Below are 18,850 nucleotides of genomic sequence, written 5' to 3'. Positions count from 1 at the left end.
ACTCTGGTGCAACAGGCTAACCAGGGACCCACTCCGCAAGTAAAGCTCCGCATTCTGGTGAGGATTGAGAATATGCTACCAATCCCTAATTGAAGAACTTTCTCATGGGACTTTCTCCCTCCAGCGGCATAAGAAGCTGTAAAATTCCATTATTGGGACTGTGCTACCAGCTCCTAAGCCTATATAAGTCTGTTTAAACCATAGTCCAGTCATTTCTAAAAAGGAACGGACATTTCTGAAAAATTCTGCCGGTGATCTTATTGATTTTTACCATTTTATCAGAGTTACAAATAAATGTTTTAACCTGTTTTCATCCAATCCATCTCACTTTGTCAGTATTTAATCTTAGCACTGCTATTTTTCTCTATTGTTTTTATGTTTTTAGGTATCAGGATTGACTAATCCTGCTTTTATAGCAGCAGCATTAGAACAGCAATCCAATTTGCGCCCGAGCATTACCCTTGGTTATTTTTTTCTTTGTAGCATCTATTCATGGCAGGCAAAGAGGCTCCGTTACCAGGACTGAGATGGAGCGTTGCAGGGGTGGTGCGGCGAGAACGGGGGCGTGTTGGGGGCAAGATCGCGCCGGCAGGAGCCATCCTCAGTTTGTTAACAAGCAGAAATTGCGATGCGTTGGCAATTTCTGTTTGTTGAACGGGGGGAGGACAGATAGTCGTAGCGAGTGTGCCTAGAGCTCCCGCCGTGGTCCCATAAGCACAGCAACTCACCTTTGTTCCTGCAGCCTCATACCGGAAAGTTGACAGGTGGAGGCTGAGGAAGGATTCGAGGAGACACCGCACGGCACACGCTGGTGCTGCAGATGACTAACTTGTGTTTCTCAGCCAATCCGGCCCTGCCTGTGATTAACCTGCCGGCCATCCAGTAATGCAGTCCTAACCAGGTTCTGTGGGAGGGAGGGGGGGCGCATTAATTGGCAGCAGGTAAAAATCAATGAGATCACCGGCAGAATTTTTCATAAATGTCCGTTCCTTTTTAGAAATGACTGGACTATGGTTTAAACAGACTTATATAGGCTTAGGAGCTGGTAGCACAGTCCCAATAATGGAATTTTACCGCTTCTTATGCCGCTGGAGGGAGAAAGTCCCATGAGAAAGTTCTTCAATTAGGGGTTGGTAGCATATTCTCAATCCTCACCAGAATGCGGAGCTTTACTTGCGGAGTGGGTCCCTGGTTAGCCTGTTGCACCAAAGTGTGAAGTCTGAACGTCCAGTATGGTCCGGGCAATGATTCTGTAGCAAGTGGTCGGTGATCAGGATGGCACCTGACGCGTTTCGCTGCAGGTCCTGCAGCTTTAAAAAAAAAAAAAGGAACGGACATTTCTGAAAAATTCTGCCGGTGATCTCATTGATTTTTACCATTTTATCAGAGTTACAAATAAATGTTTTAACCTGTTTTCATCCAAGCCATCTCACTTTGTTAGTATTTAATCTTAGCGCTGCTATTTTTCTCTATTGTTTTCAGGAATAGATGCTGTCTATTCACCAGATATTAGGGGGTAACTATGCGCACCAGGCACCCCCCGGCGCATGCCTATGGCCTTATCATGTCACCAGCTCCTGAGTGCATACCTTCTGCACTAAAGATTATCTGGTTCCAGACCACTCCTGTGACACTCTCTGTGAGGGTTTATCAGTTCCAGTCTGACTAGTGAACATCCACTGTGCTTGCTTTCTCCTGCAAAGCATTGTCAGTTCCAGCCTGACTCAACTAGCTTTGCTTCATTCAGACTAATTCATCACACCTGCTGCATTCAGCTTTACTCATTCTTCAGTTCAAGACAGACTTAGTGTACTTGTGGCTTCCAGCTCAGCACAGTGTAATCATCAGTTCCAATCCAATAGTCATATCAATGGTTCCAGTCAAATAGTCATTACATGGGTTCCAGTCCGATCATCAGTTCCAGTCCGATAGTCACACTATAGGTTCCAGACTGATAGTCATATCAACTGTTCCAGTCACATCATTGGCTCCAGTCCTATAGTTACAGATGTAGCCAACAGCTCGGCACGGTTAGGCACAGGCACGCCTAGCCGCGCTGAGAGTGCTCATATAACAAAGATGTAGCCATGATGAGCGTGGCTACATATGTATATCATCGGTTCCAGTCCGATAGTCATATCATAAGTTCCAGCTCGATATTAGAAGCATCATCAGTTGCTGGCTGATATTAGAAGCATCAACGGTTCCATACTAGAAGCATAATCGGCTCCAGGGGTTAAGGTGGGGGGAACGAAGTGGACGTATAATGGTAGGTGGAACTAGTTCCTCTTCTGCCACGGCCCTGCACAATAATTCCAACAGAAAAGCACGCCACCCACGCCAATAGATGATGTTGGTGGTGCTAGTGTCACTGATGAGCTGCAGCCACCTCTCCCTTCCTCAGATACTGGTGGCTCCATGGTCCTCTTTCACCTGTGGCCCGCCCCTCCTGGTACTCACACATGCTGTGTCTTTCAGATGTCATTTGCTTCTCTCTTCAATTCCCATCGGCTTCATTTTCCAGCACAGTGTATGTGATGTCATGCCATCTCCGCTGCTGAAGTGAGGAGGAGCAGACTCTGTGCATAATACTGAATAGAAGGTGAGAGAGGCCTGGAGGAACACATAGAGGCGGGAAGCTGCTAGAGGGATACAGGGCATGACGCTGAAGGAGAGACATGGGAGGTCAGCTGTTGGAGTGGCAGAGACAGAGATGTGTATAAGGGGCATTTCAACTGTAGGCATGTGAATAAGAGGAACTACTGCAGGCATTATGTCTATAAGTCACACTACTGTGGGCATTATGTATATAAGTGGCACTACTGTGGGCATTATGTGTAAGGGGCACTACTACTGTAGGCATTTTATATAAGGGGCGCTACTGAGTGGCATAATGTGTATAAGGGGTACTACTGTTTAGCGTAAAGTGAATAATGGACACTACTGAGTGATGTACCTTTAAAAAGGGGCACTAATATGTGGTGTAATATGAATTGAGGGGCACTATGTGTGGTGTAATGAGAATAAGATTGTGCTACTGTGTGGTATGATTTGAATTGGGGTGCTATTGTGTGACCATGCCCCTTCCTTGTAAGACCACACCCATTCAGCGCACACCATTTCATTATGAAGTATGGGAGGTATGGCACACATTTATAGCTTGCAGGGGGTGCCAAAAACCCTAGCATTGGCCCTGGCGCTGCCTAATGTGGCGGGAGGAAATGAGTTCCACCACCTTTCGGCCCCGGACCAATGTAAGAAGCATCATCAGTTCCAGCCCAATATTCCTAATCATTGGTTCCACTTCGATATTCCTAGTCATCAGTTCCACACGATATCCTCAGCCATCAGTTCTAGTGTGATATTGCAAACCATCAGCCCCAGTCTGATATTGCAAACCATCAGTTCCAGTCTCCTCTCCGGCACCTTCGGTATAGTCTGCCATCCTGAACCACCCAAGTTCCTGCTTCCTCGCTCACCGTTATTATCAGGCTGTAGTTCTGAGAGGCCCTGGCAGAGAGTTGCGGCTTGCACGTCAGACACAGTTAAATTCAAACTACCTTGTGGAGGTCCATGGTGAAGACCGCTGACGTGTTAGATTCTGCGCCTCTGTCCTGGGTATTCATCAACTCTCCGTTTCTTGCCAATACTCTTCAGTTCATGCTCAGGAACTATCTTAAGCCTATTAGTTTCTTCCAACACTGGTCACCAGTGTCACAGCTGGGAACACAAAAGACCCTATGTCACGAACCTTGAATGAGGGAGTTGAGGACTCGGGGTCTCCTCCGATGGTCGAGAAGAAGAAACGGAGCTGGGTCATAATAAAGACGGCCGGATGTAGGTCCTCCTCATGCAGATTTATAAATAATTAATGCTTGAGAATGATGTTGAAGAACTCTGAATGAAGAAAGAACGATGACTTGAAAATTATGTTGAAGAACTCTGAATGAAGAAAAGAATGATGACTTGAGAACAATGTTGAAGAACTCTGAAGAAATGAGTGATGATTTGAGAATGATGTTGAAGAACTCTGAATGAAGAAATGAATGATGATTTGAGAACGATGTTGAAGAACTCTGGATGAAGAAATTAATGATGATTTGAGAAAGATGTTGAAGAACTCTGAATGAAGAAATGAATGATGATTTGAGAACGATGATGAAGAACTCAGAATGAAGAAGTAGATGCCGGAAGCACAGGAGCTTTGTGAGTGGAGAGACCTGCTGTGATGCTGGAAACACTGGGACTTCTGTGAGCTCAGAGACACGCTGGGCTGCTGGAAGCACTGGGACTTCTGTGAGCTGAGAGACACGCTGGGCTGCTGGAAGCACTGGGACTTCTGTGAGCTTCAGCGTGAGCCTGGGAGAAGCTACAGTATGCAGCGACGATATTCAGGCACTAGAGCTTTGCCCAGTAGCTCCTTTTGAATAGCCCACCCTGTCTTCTGATTGGAGGAGAGAGCTCCGGCCGCGCCATTGGTCCATGTTGCCCACGTGGTCGCTGGGCACAATGGCGGCGCCCGGGATCCAGAGATATGCCAGCCGGACGCCAGGAGCTGGAGTCCACCGGAGGAGACACCCCCCTCCCCGCCCCCCTGAGACCCAGCGCTTGGCGGACGGGTAGGCTCGGCGGCCGCCGCGGCCATAGTGTGACACCCTAGTCCTGACAATGTGTACATACATCTCTGACCTTATCTCTCTTTACACTCCCACCCGTCCTCTTTGCTCTGCTAATGCACGACGACTCTCCTGCCTACGGATTACTTCCTCCCACTCCTACCTCCAAGATTTTTCACGTGCTGCACCACTTCTCTGGAATTCCCTACCTCTCCCCCTCAGACTCTCCACCTCTCTACAAAACTTCAAACAGGCTCTCAAGACGCACTTCTTCACCAAACCCAGCCAAATCTCATCCTAAGCCTCTGTTCCACATTCTCTATGTACCCCATCTGTGTCACCCCTGTCTGTCTACCCCTCCCTTTTAGATTGTAAGCTCTCACGAGCAGGGCCCTCTTCCCTCATGTGCTTATCCTTTGTCTTACTTTAATAATCTTCAACTGTACCACATCCAGCAGTCTTCTGCCACCTTATACTTATTCCAGTGTCATCTGCTGATGTAACTATGTTTATTTACCCTGTACTTGTCCTATACTGTCATCAACTGTAAGTTGCTGTTTTCCTGTTTGATTATTTATGTACTCTGTAATTGGGCGCTGCGGAACCCTTGTGGCGCCATAGAAATAAAGTATAATAATAACAATAATAATAATAACGGATCATCTAGCCTCGCCATTGCAAACCACATGCATGTTGTGCTGAAGTCTGTCCAGACACACAGTGTGTGGTGACGCCTGTAATGTTTGCTAATTCTGGGCCTGATTCAGAGATGTACACAATTGCCGTCACAGCTTCAAATTTGTACGTAGCAGCTGAGTGATAATATACAAAATTTGCAGCCTCCAGGATTTTTATTGAAATGCCCACGCGTTTTTGCAAATCCCAGTGGCTGTGTACAAAGATTATTATTAATATTATTATTACATTTTATTTATAAGGCGCCACAAGTGTTTCGCAGTGCTGTACAAAGGACAGTACATGGAGACAAAACTTAGCATTACAGTAAATAAATAACAAAAATAGAGTACAGGTAACAAAGAGCACCACAATTCTCAAAACATAATACAGCTTTGATGTAAGTAGTGAGGGAGTGATCATCGTACTACTTAGGGCTGGCGGCCATAGATGGAGATGAGCCTTTACCAGCAGGAGAAAAATGGGTAAAGATGGTTGCTGAGTAGGAGAGCTGTAAGTGAAATGTGTCGAGAAGAGGGCTTTGACAACAAGAGGTAAGAGGACCCTGCTCTGAAGAGCTAACAATCTACTGGCAGGGAAAGATGCAGCATTCCCTGCAAATCAGGTTTTTATGGAAGTTCTAAGTAGCTTTATGGTCACACAGCATGGGTGCAGAAAGTAAGGCACCTAAGCCCTTGCAACTGGGATCGCAGTGACAGGCTCAGGAACTTTCCCGAAATGTTTGTAACACCAGGGACGTGCAGTCAGGGGAGGCAGTGCCTCCCCTGTGATTAATTATTAAAATAATAAAACGAAGATACTTTTGACACATATTCTGTGTCATAAGTATCTTCTTTATTGAATCCTAATAATTTTCCTGCTTTAAAGTACTTTGGGAGGCACTGATAGTAGTGCCTCCCGTGGATAATGGGAACGGGGACAGTGCGGGGGGCGGAGCCTAGCACTGGGCTGTAAAAGCCCATGAAAAAACATAGAGAAAGCGGCACTGTTCCAAGTGCCTCGCTGACAGGGACACCACCCCCATGTCAGCGAAGCACCTGTGATTGGACAGCGGATCCAGGGCTGGATCCGCTTGCCAATCAGCCACATGCGGCGCTGGAGGCGGCGGGTCCCAGCGCTGATGATAGCCGGGAGTAGCGGTGGGCCTTCAGTGTGTGCGGCTCTCCTTCCCCCCCCCCCCTGTCCTCCTGCTTCGGCTCCCGCTCACCTCACTGCCAGCAGCGGCGGTCCTGCAGAGCGTGCAGCTCTCCCCCCGTCCTCCCCCTCTGGCTCCGTCCTCCTGGCTCCCGATCACCTGACAGGCAGCAGCGGTGGGCGTGCAGTACGCGCGGCTGTCCTCCTCCGCCGGCTCCAGCAGCAGCAGCAGGTTAGTTCGCGTGGCTCTCTTCTCATCTTTTTTTCTCTCTCTCTCTCTCTCTCCCCCCCCACCCCCCCACCCCTGTGGATATGCATACCTCCCAGCGTGACCCTATCCAGGAGGGACAGAATGCTCTGCTCCTGGACTTCCCTATTAATTTATGATTCCCATCACCTGTGCTGAAACACCTTTCTAATCCATTGACCTGTTCAGCACAGGTGATGGCAATCATAAATTAAGAGAAAAGCCCAGAAGCAGAGCATTGTGTCCCTCCTGGAGAGGGTCATGTTGGGAGGTATGAATATGTCAGTATAATGTTCATTTTTACAGGTGCCTCTACCCCTTTGGATTCTACTGGACAAGTGGACGTGATCAGCGTGGGATGTAGGTAAGTAATCTCTCTCATTTTTACAGGTACCCCTATTGGATGCTACTGGACAAGTGGATGTGGCCAGCGTGGGATGTAGGTAAGTATGTGTGAGTGTGTAAGTGTGTTTTAATAAAATTTTACTGTCACGGTGTGTGTGTTTGTGTTTTTATTTGGGTATTTTTTGTTGTTGTAGAACTACAGGTACCAACGAGCCCGTTATTTCCCCGCCTGCTGGTACTTGAGGTTCTCCAAGTACCAGCAAGTGGGGGATGCTTGCTGGGCCTTGTAGTTCCACAACAAAAAACAATATTCTTTTTTTACACACATGGCTATCAGCCCAGCACCCACCACCCAGGGGTGTTGGGGACAGCCTCGGGCTTCACCCCTGGCCCTTGGGTGCCTGGAGGGGGGGACCCCTTGATTTAAGGGGACCCCACTCCTCCAGGGAACCCTGGCCAGGGGTGACTAGTTGGGGGGGTAATGCCACGGCCGCAGGGACCTACATAAAAGTGTCCCCCGGCTGTGGCATTATCTCTCGGGCTAGTGGAGCCCGGTGCTGGTTTTAAAAATACGGGGGAACCCTACATCTTTTGTCCCCCATATTTTTGAAACCAGGACCGGACTAAGAGCCCGGTGCTGGTTGCCTAAATACGGGGAACCCCTGTCCAATTTTTTCCCCAGTATTTAAAAAACCAAGACTGGCTCAAAGAGCCCGAGGCTGGTTATACTTAGAAGGGGGGACCTCACACATTTTTTTTTTAACCCATACAGACCCTTCTCCATTAAGTTAATGGAAGCCCTGAACAACAAAATTGCATTCATGTTCTCTTCCCACTCCCTTCACATTCCCAAACACTAATTTTTTTTTTCTATAAAAATTTATAATATATCACAAGTATGATGAGCAGGCAGGCAGTGGGCATTGGCGGCATTGGACTGAGATAGAAATTAGTGGCGAAGGGCTGGGTCAGTTGATTGTGGGCGAGTTTGTAAGCCATTGGCGGTGGAAGCGGATATCGGCTCAGAGGCAGTAGCGGGCATTGGCTAGGGGTCATCGGCAGGATTCGGCGGACATTATGGCTGTAGTGCCTCACTAGCCACTGACCTCACTGCACGCCACTGTGTAACACCCCTGCTTTTTGCCACCACAATATTGACATTGTGTACCCTCTGTCGCTATTATCAATGGTGGATTATAATTAGGGCATTTGGTTCTTATTTGGTGCCCAGGGACACATATCTGCCCATTTCATAGTCCATGGACAATAGACAAGTGGTAAAGTGAAGTACAGCTGAGGGAATGGTGCTGATACATATGCTGATGAATGAAGATACATGCATGTTGTGTATTAAAAAATATGTAAAATACCATGAAATACTGCACCTCACCTCTTTGGTATCTCCCAGAGGTGATCAGTGATAAGTCGGCAGGTAGGCTAGAATGCCTTTTTTCTGCTAAGGACCTGCCAGGGGCATATTAACACCCAGGGAAGCACGTGTGCAATCTCCCCCTTTTCTGTGCAGGGATACACCCCACACCTCTGAGGCCAGAGCCAAATAGCCCAGTGATATTCAAGAAGATGGCGCATGTGCAGAGGTTAGCAAAGGCACTGGTACAAATGAGCCATATACCTGAAGTTACTGTATCTCTACAAAATGATGGTGCCGGCCACATAAGGACCACATGCCACCTGTAATGTTAGGTAGTTTCTGGGAGCAAGTATGTGGTGCAGGGCTCCCATGCACCCACCATAGATACACCCAGAGCTGTAAGTAAGGGCATGCAAGTGGTGCCACTGCACAGTGCACTGGAATGGCACCCTGTACATTGATGTCCTGTTATGGTGCTGGTTATGCCTATGGAACTTTTGACTATTCAAAGCACCAATAATATACTGTGTGCCTTATTTGATTAATGTGGCTCAATTAAACTAATCAGTCTACCTAAACAATAATACTTATGCAATGTAACATTTTGGTTTCTGACTGTAGGTGTAAACTTTTTTTCTCTAGCATCCATAAGGGATATTGGGGACAGATTAGTACGATGGGGTATAGACTGGTCGAAAGGAGCCAGTGCACTTTAAATTTATTCAACTGGGTGTGCTGGCTCCTCCCCTCTATGCCTCCTCCTACAGCTCAGTTTAGAAAAAAGTACCCTCAGGAGAGGATGCACACTCTGCAAGCTCCAGAGTTTTTCTTCAATTTCTTTTAAACTTTTATTTCTTTCGGTATGCTGTTTGATCAACAGCATACCTTGCGCCGTGGGAGTTAGGGAGGGGACAGTCACCGGTCTCTTGAGGTGCAGAGCCGCTTCCCCGCTGCAGGACCACTGTCCTGAGGGGCTGTTTGTTCAGCGGGGCATGGCGTCTTGTCTGTCGCAGCCGAAGCATGCTGCACACCCCTAACGCTGCCTGAAGGTGATCATCGGTGGTGAGTACACACCGGGGACCCTGTTAGGGGGGGTCCCACGGTTCACTGTGCGGCAGAGGTGTACGGGTCCACTGTAGCTCCTGCATGAGACAGGCTAAATATTCTTGTACCAAGTATTTATGTGATGCTACAAACACATAGGGAGACATGGCCAGTATAAATATTACACAGTAGCTCCGGCGCCATTACGGGGGGCGGAGCTACATCAGAGCGGGCTCAGCTGCATTTTGGCGCCTTTCTCTGCATAAGCAGCAGCAGCCTCATACAGCTCCTCCATAATAGTCACACGCTGGATCACTGGTACTGGGTGTAGAGGGGGAGAGCCGCTATATTGTGCACAAATATCATTCCTCTGAGGGAATTTTCATAAGACAGTCTCACTGTTGGTCACGTATATGTAAAACGCTGACAGCCTCACTGGGGCTGTGCAGCGTTGGGTGCGCTGGTGTCCTCTCTCCTGTGTCTCATCTCACATGCAATAGGGCAGGCTTGTATTGTATTTCAGGCTGTGTTGTATGTGTATTGTACCTGTTTTTCTTCTTCACAATGGTAAAACAGAAGTTATGCTGTGTATGTAATGCTAGATTCTCCCCTATAACATCTGGCTCAATATCATGTGAGCAGTGTAGTCAGTCATCACAAAATGCTGATAACAATGTGGGCGAGAGTCAAGAGCCCTCCTGGTTGGGGGCTATCAAAACTATGACGTCTGATATGTCATTTAAACTCAATGCAAATGCCAATAAAACTCAGGAACTGCAACAAGCAGTGGCAAATCTAGCTGCTAAACACCCCCCCGTCTACTGCAGGTGCACAAAAATGTGCTTTACCTTCACTACTGTCAGATACTGATGATGATATACAGGATGATGGGGATGATGTGGATCCCGTAAGTGGGGACTCCACCCCTACACAGGGCATTGAACCACTCGTATTGGCTATTTGGGATGTGATAAAGCTCTCCCTGGAGGATGCTAATAACCAGCAGTCATTTTTCCTCCCACAAGACAAAATGACAGTCACATTTCCTGACTCCAATGAATTGGATGATTATTCAAAATAGCCTGGAAAAACCAGATAAAAAAATATCAGACATGCAAGCGGTTTTTGCATACCTTCCCCTTTGCCCCTGAAGGCAGGAAATTCTGAGAAGAATCTCCAGCAGTAGACGTCTCAGTCTCTCGCCTTTCTAAAAAGGCAGTCCTTCCTGCTATGGACTCCTTTACCGGAAAGGACCCGGCAGATAGGAAAATTGAGACTACTCTGAAATCTATCTACACTGCTGCAGGTGTAGCTCAAAGACCGGTCATTGCAGGTTGCTGGATGACACATGCAATTCTTTTCTGGGCTACTCAAATTCAGGAAGGTCTCTCAGGTGATATGACCTTAGTTACTACTGTAACTTTCCAAAAACACATTCAGGACACGGCAAGAGCCCTCTGTGACTCCCTTAAAGAGATTGGCAATAATAGGATTTTAATTACCTACCGGTAAATCCTTTTTTCGTAGTCTGTAGAGGATGTTGGGGTCCACATTGTTACCATGGGGTATAGACGGGTCCACTAGGAGCCACTGGCACTTTAGGAGTTTAACAGTGTGGGCTGGCTCCTCCCTCTATGCCCCTCCAACCAGACTCAGTCTAGAAACTGTGCCCAAGGAGACGGACATACTTTGAGAGAAGGAATTTACACAGATAGTGGTGAGATTCATACCAGCTCACACAACAAGGCAAACCAAGCTAACTAGCTTAAAAACTCAGCAACAGCTGAACAACATTACTGAAACAAGTAAAAACACAGTACTTAACTAAGAACAAAGCAGTACTGACCAAGAAACCACTGCAGGATAATGAAGCGCTGGGCGGGCGCCCAGCATCCTCTACGGACTACGAGAAAAGGATTTACCGGTAGGTAATTAAAATCAGATTTTCTCTTACGTCCTAGAGGATGCTGGGATACACATTAGTACCATGGGGATGTACTAAAGCTCCCAGAACAGGAGGGATAGCGCGGAGGCTCCTGCAGAACTGATTGACCAAAAATTAGGTCCTCAAAGGCCAAAGTATTGAACTTGTAGAACTTAGCAAATGTGTTCGACCCTGACCAAGTTGCTGCTCGGCAAAGCAGTAAAGTCAAGATACCCCAGGCAGCCGCCCAGGAAGAACCCACCTTACGAGTAGAGTGGGCCTTAACAGATTTTGGACACAGCAATCCTGCCATAGAATACGCATGCTGGATAGTGAACCTGATCCAGCGAGAGATTGTCTCCTTAGAAGCAGGACACCCAATTTTCTTGGGATCATACAGGACAGTGAGTCCGATTTTCTGTGACGAGCAGTCCTCTTCACATAAATTTTCAGAGCCCTTACAACATCCAAGGACTTTGATGGAATTGAGGAGTCAGTAGCAACTGGCACCACAATATGTTGGTTGATATGAAAAGCCGACAACCTTTGGAAGGAATTGCTGACATTTTCGGAGCTCAGCTCTATCTTCATGGAAGATCAAGTAGGGACTTTTACAAGAGAAAGTCCCCAACTCCGACTCACGTCTAGCAGAAGCTAAGGCCAACAAAGTGACAGCCTTCCACGTGAGAAACTTGACCTCAACCTCCTGTAGAGGCTCGAACCAATCCGATTGGAGGAACTGCAACAACATGTTAAGATCCCAGGGTGCCGTAGGCGGCACAAAGGGAGGCTGAATGTGCAGAACCCCTTTCAAAAAAGTCTCAACCTCAGTTGTTTCTGGAAGAAAATGAATAAGGCCGAAATCTGGACCTTTATGGATCCCAAACGCAAGCCCATATCCAAACCTGCTTGCAGGAAGAGGAGAAACCGTCCCAGTTGAAACTCCACTGTAGGAAACTTCTTGGATACTTGGATTCACTCCAAGACACATACTTTTTCCAAATGTGATGGTAATGTTTAGACGTAACTCCTTTCGTAGCCTGTTTCAGGGTTGGAAGAACCTTGTTCGGAATGCCCTTCCAAGCTAATATCTGGTGTTCAACCTCCATGCCATCAACGTAGCCGTGGTAAGTCTTGATAAGCGAACGGCCCCTGTTGCAGAAGGTCCTCCCAAAGAGGAAGAGGCCTCAGATCTTCCAGCAGTAGATCCAGAAGATCCGCCAACCAAGCCCTTCTTGGCCAGTCCGGAGCAATGAGGATTTCCTGAACTCTTGTTCTCTTTATGATTTTTATAACCCTTGGAATGAGTGGAAGTGGATGAAACACATATACTGACTGGAACACCCACGGAGTCACCAGGGCATCCACCGACACTGCTTGCAGGTCTCTCGACCTGGAACATTGCCTCCGAAGCCTCTTGTTGAGACGGGATGTCTATTTGAGATACACCCCAAAGATTTGTCACCTCCGTGAATACCTCCGGATGGAGACCCCACTCTCCAGGATGGAGATCGTGTCTGCTGAGGAAGTCCGCTTCCCAGTTGTCTACTCCTTGAATGAAGATTGCTGACAGTGCCAGTGTGTGCCTTTCTGCCCATAGGAGGATCCTTTTTACCTCTGACATTGCAGTGCTGTTCTTCGTTCCGCCCTGTCGGTTTATGTAGGCCACCTTCGTTACATTGTCCGATTGTACTTGAATGGCACGATCTCGCAGAAGATGTGCCGCTTGGAGAAGACCGTTGTATATAGCTCTTAGTTCCAGAATGTTTATTGGAAGACTGTATTCCAGGCTTGACCACCTTCCTTGGAAAGTTTCCCCTTGAGTGACTGCGCCCAACCCCGGAGACTTGTGTCCGTGGTTAGAAAGATCCAGTCCTGAATCCTGAACCTGCGTCCCTCAAGAAGGTGAGACATTTGCAGCCACCAGAGGAGTGAAATCCTTGCTTCCGGCTACAGACGTATCCTCAGGTGCATATGTAGATGAGACCCCGACCACTTGTCTTGGAGATCCAGTTGGAAAGCTCGAGCATGGAATCTTCCACACTGTAGAGCCTCGTAGGAAGCAACCATCTTCCCCAGAATACGAATGCCCCGATGAACCGATACCCAGGCTGGCTTCAGGACATCCCGGACCATTGTTTGAATCACCAATGCTTTTTCCTCTGGTAGAAACACACTCTGCACTTCCGTGTCGAGGATCATCCCCAGGAAAGACAGTCTCCTTGTCGGCTCCAAATGTGACTTCGGAATTATCAGGATCCAACCATGTTCCCTGAGCAGACGAGTTGTGAGAGCAATGGACTGCAACAGGTCTCCCTGGTCGGCGCCTTTATCAGCAGATCATCCACATATGGAATTATGTTCACTCCCTGTCTGTGGAGGAGAACCATCATCTCTGCCATCACCTTGGTGAACACCCTCGATGCCGTGTAGAGACTGAATGGTAGTGCCTGAAACTGATAGTGACTGTTTAACAGTGCAAACCTGAGATAAGCCTGGTGTGGCATCCAAATCGGAATGTGGAGGTACGCATCCTTGATATCCAGGGATACCAGAAACTCCCCCTCCTCCAAAACTGAGATCACCGCTCTCAGAGACTCCATTTTGAACTTAAACTCCCTCAGATAAGGGTTCACGATTTCAAATTCAGAATCGGTCTGACCGAACCATCCGGTTTCGGTACCACAGAAAGGTTTGAATAGTAACCCTTGTTTTGCATATGAGGTGGAACTGTAACGATGACCACTGACCTTTCCAATTTTTGAATGGCTTCCTGCAGGACAGCCCTGTCTGTCAGTAATGCTGGCAAGCCTAATTTAAAGAATCGGTGAGGCGGGAGTTCTTGAAACTCCAGGCTGTACCCCTGGGATACAATATCCTGTACCCAGGGGTCCTGGCCGGACGACACCCAGACGTGGCTGAAACATCGGAGCCTCGCACCCACTAGCCTGTCCTCCAGGCTTCGCGGTCCACCGTCATGCTGAGGATTTTGAGGAACCAGAGGCAGGTTTCTGGTCCTGGGAGCCTGCGGGAGCAGGCTTTTTGGATTTTGTACGACCACCACTAAAGAAGGAGGTGGGAAGCTTGGACTTTTTTGTCTTAGTGGTCCGAAAGGACTGCGATGTAGAGGAATAAAATTGTTTCTTTGTAGAAGGCGTAGCTGAGGGAAGAAAAGGTGACTTACCCGCGTTTGCCGTGGAAATCCACGCATCCAATACTTCAGCATATACAGCCTGCTTCCCCATATAGAGCCTGACCTGTGTAGGGTAGGTTCTCCACACTTCTCCTGGATTCCGCATCTGCAGACCATTGGCATAGCCAGAGTCCCCTACGAGCTGAGACAGACATGGAAGATATCCTTGTAGTCAGCGTACCCAGGTCCTTCATGATTCCACCATGAACCCCACAGAATCCTGTATGTTATGTAAAAACAGTTCAATATCACTTCTGTCCATTGTATCCAAGTCCTCTAGTAATGTGCCTGACCACTTTAGTATAGCTTTAGAAATCCATGCACAGGCAATAGTAGGCCTTAATGCCACCCCTGAAGCAGTGTACATGGATTTGTGCGTAGTGTCAATCTTACGATCAGTCGGTTCCTTTAACGTGGTAGATCCAGGGACAGGTAAAACTACCTTCTTTGACAGTCTGGAAACAGATGCGTCAACTATGGGTGGGTTTTCCCATTTTTTTCTATCCTCCTCAGGTAAAGGAAAGGCGACCAAAACCCTTTTGGGAATCTGGAATTTTTTCTTCGGGTTTTCCCAGGATTGTACAAATAAAGCATTTCATTCTTTAGACGCAGGGAAGGTTAGCAAGGCTTTCTTATTATCCGTGAAGTTAGCCTCCTCAATCTGCACAGGTTTTGTGTCGGAAATGTTTAACACACCTCTAATAGCCTCAATCATGAGCTGCACCCCCTTAGCCAGGGATACCACCCCCCACAGCACATCCCCAACACCGTCAGCCGTGTCAGAGTCGGTATCCGTGTCATCCTGCATAATCTGGGCAAGTGCACGTTTTTGTGGGTATATGCCAGGGGATTTTGAAGGAATAGGGACAGAACCTGACCAAACTGCCACAGACTTCCTTAATACCTGAGTTTCAGTCTCAGTATGAGCAACTCTAGTAGAGATCTGACAGATCATTCCCTTAATAGAGGTCAACCACTCAGGCTCAGTAATAGGGATCTGAGACAAAACATTACATTCCTGTGTACATGGAATGGATTCCTCCTGAGAGGAAATGTCCTCTGCAGCATGAGATACTGTGGGGGTCATTCTGAGTTGATCGCTCACTGCCGTTTTTCGCAGTGCAGCGATCAGTTGAAAACTTGGCAAATCTGCACATGCGTATGCACCGCAATGCGCACGTGCGACGTACGGGTACAACGAGCATCGTGGTTTTGCACAGGTTCTAGTGACGCTTTCAGTCGCACTGGCGGTCGCAAGAAGATTGACAGGAAGTGGGAGTTTCTGAGTGTCAACTGACCCTTTTCTGGGAGTGTCTGGAAAAACAGGTGTAGCCGGGCGTTTGCTGGGCGGGTATCTGACATCATTACCGTGTCACTCGTTGCAGCAATCATCGCACAGGATAAGTAACTACAGGGCTGGTCTTATATTGCACAAAATGTGTTTGCAGGCGCACTGCTACACAGGCGTTCGCATTCCTGCAAAGCGAAAATACACTCCCCCATGGGCGGTGACTATGCGTTTGCACAGCTGCTAAAAACTGCTAGCGAGCGATCAACTCGGAATGGCCCCAGAGTCCCTAGACATGGCTATGTGAGAAACAAATACCCACACACAGGAAAATGTCAGACACAGTTTCCCCCCAAGAATGCCAGAGAAACACTTAGCTTGGAGCCAGCCCACACACAGAGCTTCCAAAGGTAAAAATATACAACTACCTGTCGCTGACTGTGTACCTTAATAGACTACACAGCAATTTTACAGTCTTCCCCCCACTACTACAACCCCCTGGTACCCCACAGGATAGCTGGAGTTGCTTGGAGGGACAGCTCTCCCTGTCAGCGTCTCTATACTAGATCTGCAGGCAGGAAAATGGCGCTGAACGCTGCTGGGTCCACTCTGAGGAGAAGCTCCGCCACTGAACATGGCGCTGCTACCCGCTCTTCAACTTTTTTATACTGGCCTGAGGAAATGTGCTGGCAGCGTTACCGAGGTCCCTGACAGCCTTGGTGATTTATAGCACCGCACTGTGTACCGCTGAGCCTCCGGAGTGCAGTTAGTACTGCGCTCCCACCCTGTTGCCACCATCTTCACACCATCTCCCCGCTTGCTGTGGGGGCTGGTGACTCACTCGCCACCGGAATATTCTGGCTCTGTTAGGGGGTGGTGGCATGCTGCGGGAGTGAGTGGTCGCCTGGGGCGGCTAACGATCATCACCTTCAGGAGCTCAGTGTCCTGTCAGCGGAGAAAGTGGCCATTAACCTCTCAGGGTTGGACACTACTCCCCCCCTAAGTCCCACAAAGCAGGGAGGCTGTTGCCAGCAGTCTCCCTGTGCCTATTCTTAGAAAAATAATAAAACTAGAAAAACTCCTATGGAGCTCCCCTAGCTGTGACTGGCTCCTCCGGGCACATTTTCTAAACTGAGTCTGGTAGGAGAGGCATAGAGGGAGAAGCCAGCCCACACTGTTAAACTCTTAAAGGGCCAGTGGATCCTAGTGGACCCGTCTATACCCCATGGTACTAATGTGGACCCCAGCATCCTCTAGGACGTAAGAGAAATTAATGCTAGGACCACGGCTATGGCTGTGTCTGTGCGCAGAGCCATATGGTTGCGTCAGTGGATTGCTGATGCGGACTCCAAACGTAATGTGGAATCTCTTCCCTTCACAGGTGTCGTGGTCAATCCCGGGATCAGGATCGGTGGGATCCCAGGATTTAGGGCCAAAAATGGCCAGAGACCTCTCATGCTGCGCCGTCACATACTGCTGGGAGCCGCTAGGAGAGAGCGGGGGATGTTCCCCACCCACCCACCATTGGTATATAGTGAGTTATGTGTGCGGGGCGAGGGGACGGCCACATACTTAAAATCCCGGGATTGACCATTTTTCAATCCCGATACCCGGGATTGGCTTCCCTATTCACAGGTGAATGGCTATTTGGAGGTGAATTGGACGCATAAATTTCCAAAGCTACTGCTGCGAAATCCACGTTTCTCCCTTCGGGGGCTCCGCCTACTAGACGTACCTACCCGGGACCGTCTCCTCAATCCTTTTGGCCCTCCAAATTTTGATCTAGGGCCAGGGGGTCCTCTAAAGCTGCTAGAGGCTCCAGAGATTAGCCTAAGAAACCAGCCGTGGCCGGATCTCAGGACCAGAGCACCAGTTCTGCTTCCGCTGAGACTTCAGCATGACGGAGCCCACCCACCCCGAGGGGACTCATGGTGGGAGCTCGATTACAGTACTACATCCACATCTGAGACAGTTTCTGCCATGATGCTTGTGTAAGGGACCTTATCTCTCAGGGTTACAAGCTGGAGTTCAACGGTGCTCCTCCCCAATGATTTTTCAAATCAGCTTTACCAGCTATGGAAAATATGCGTGGTACGCAACCACTGGCCATAAACAAGTTGGTCCAGTACCAGGTCATTGTTCCAGTACCCCTACAACGAGGACAGGGTTACTACTCCAGTCTGTTAGTAGTGCCAAAACCAGATGGGTCTGTGAGACCCATTCTGAATCTGAAGTCCTTGAATCTTTACCTGAAGGTTTTCAAATTCAAGATGGAATCTTTGAGAACAGTGATCGCAGGCCTGGAACAACAGGAATTCCTAGTGTCCCTGGATATCAAGGACACTTACCTCCATATCCCAATTTGGCCTCCTCATCAGGCCTATCTGAACTTGAACAGGCCTGTTCTGCACCAGAGGCAGGGCCAGTGACGCATTGAACACTGCCCGCAATTCTAGAATGTTTATCGGGAGAAGAGATTCCTCCCTGGTCCACCGACCCTGAAGAGAATGTTGCTCCAACACCGTGCCCCAGCCGCGCAGACTGGCATCAGTCGTCAGAAGGACCCAGTTGGCGATCCAGAAGGGACGACCCCTGCTCAATTGCTGATCCTGTAGCCCCCAGCTCAGTAACAGGCAGACCTCCGGAGTCAAGGAGACCATGTGAGTCCTGATCCGGTGAGGCAGGCCGTCCCACTAGGAGAGTATCAACTTCTGCAGAGGGCGGGAATGAAATTGTGCATATTCCACCATGTCGAAATTCGATACCATGAGGCCTAGTACTTGCATCACCAAGTGTATCGACACACGTGGGTGAGAGAGGAAGCAAGTTTCAGGACATTCTCCAGGATCCTGATACTCTGACGGCGGAGTAGAGCCATCATGACCGCTATGACCTTGGTGAAAATTCTTGGAGCCATGGTCAGACCAAAAGGTAAGGCCTGGAATTGAAAATGGAGGTTGCAATAGCAAACCGCAGGTATTACTGATGCGA

The 18,850-nt window shown here is 48.4% G+C and overlaps 1 protein-coding gene across 5 annotated transcripts in view; it reads left to right on the top strand.

Moving 5' to 3' along the window:
* LOC135047996 (arylsulfatase H-like) overlaps nt 1-18,850 on the top strand; it is a 450,445-nt gene that overhangs the window by 405,003 nt on the left and 26,592 nt on the right. The window contains exon 11 of one of the 5 annotated variants that reach the window (XM_063955494.1): nt 2,479-2,602. The exons of the other annotated variants lie outside the window; for them this stretch is intronic. Within the exon in view, the coding sequence (XP_063811564.1) occupies nt 2,479-2,561 (83 nt within the window). The 3' untranslated portion in view covers nt 2,562-2,602. The remainder of the gene's footprint in view (nt 1-2,478; nt 2,603-18,850) is intronic. 5 annotated transcript variants of the gene reach the window in all.

This window comes from Pseudophryne corroboree, chromosome 2 (genome assembly GCF_028390025.1).
Source record: "Pseudophryne corroboree isolate aPseCor3 chromosome 2, aPseCor3.hap2, whole genome shotgun sequence".
In the NCBI taxonomy this organism is placed as follows: Eukaryota; Metazoa; Chordata; class Amphibia; order Anura; family Myobatrachidae; genus Pseudophryne; species Pseudophryne corroboree.
The sequence above is the reverse complement of the archived record's forward strand: the minus strand, read 5'-3'. Positions and strand labels throughout refer to the sequence as shown.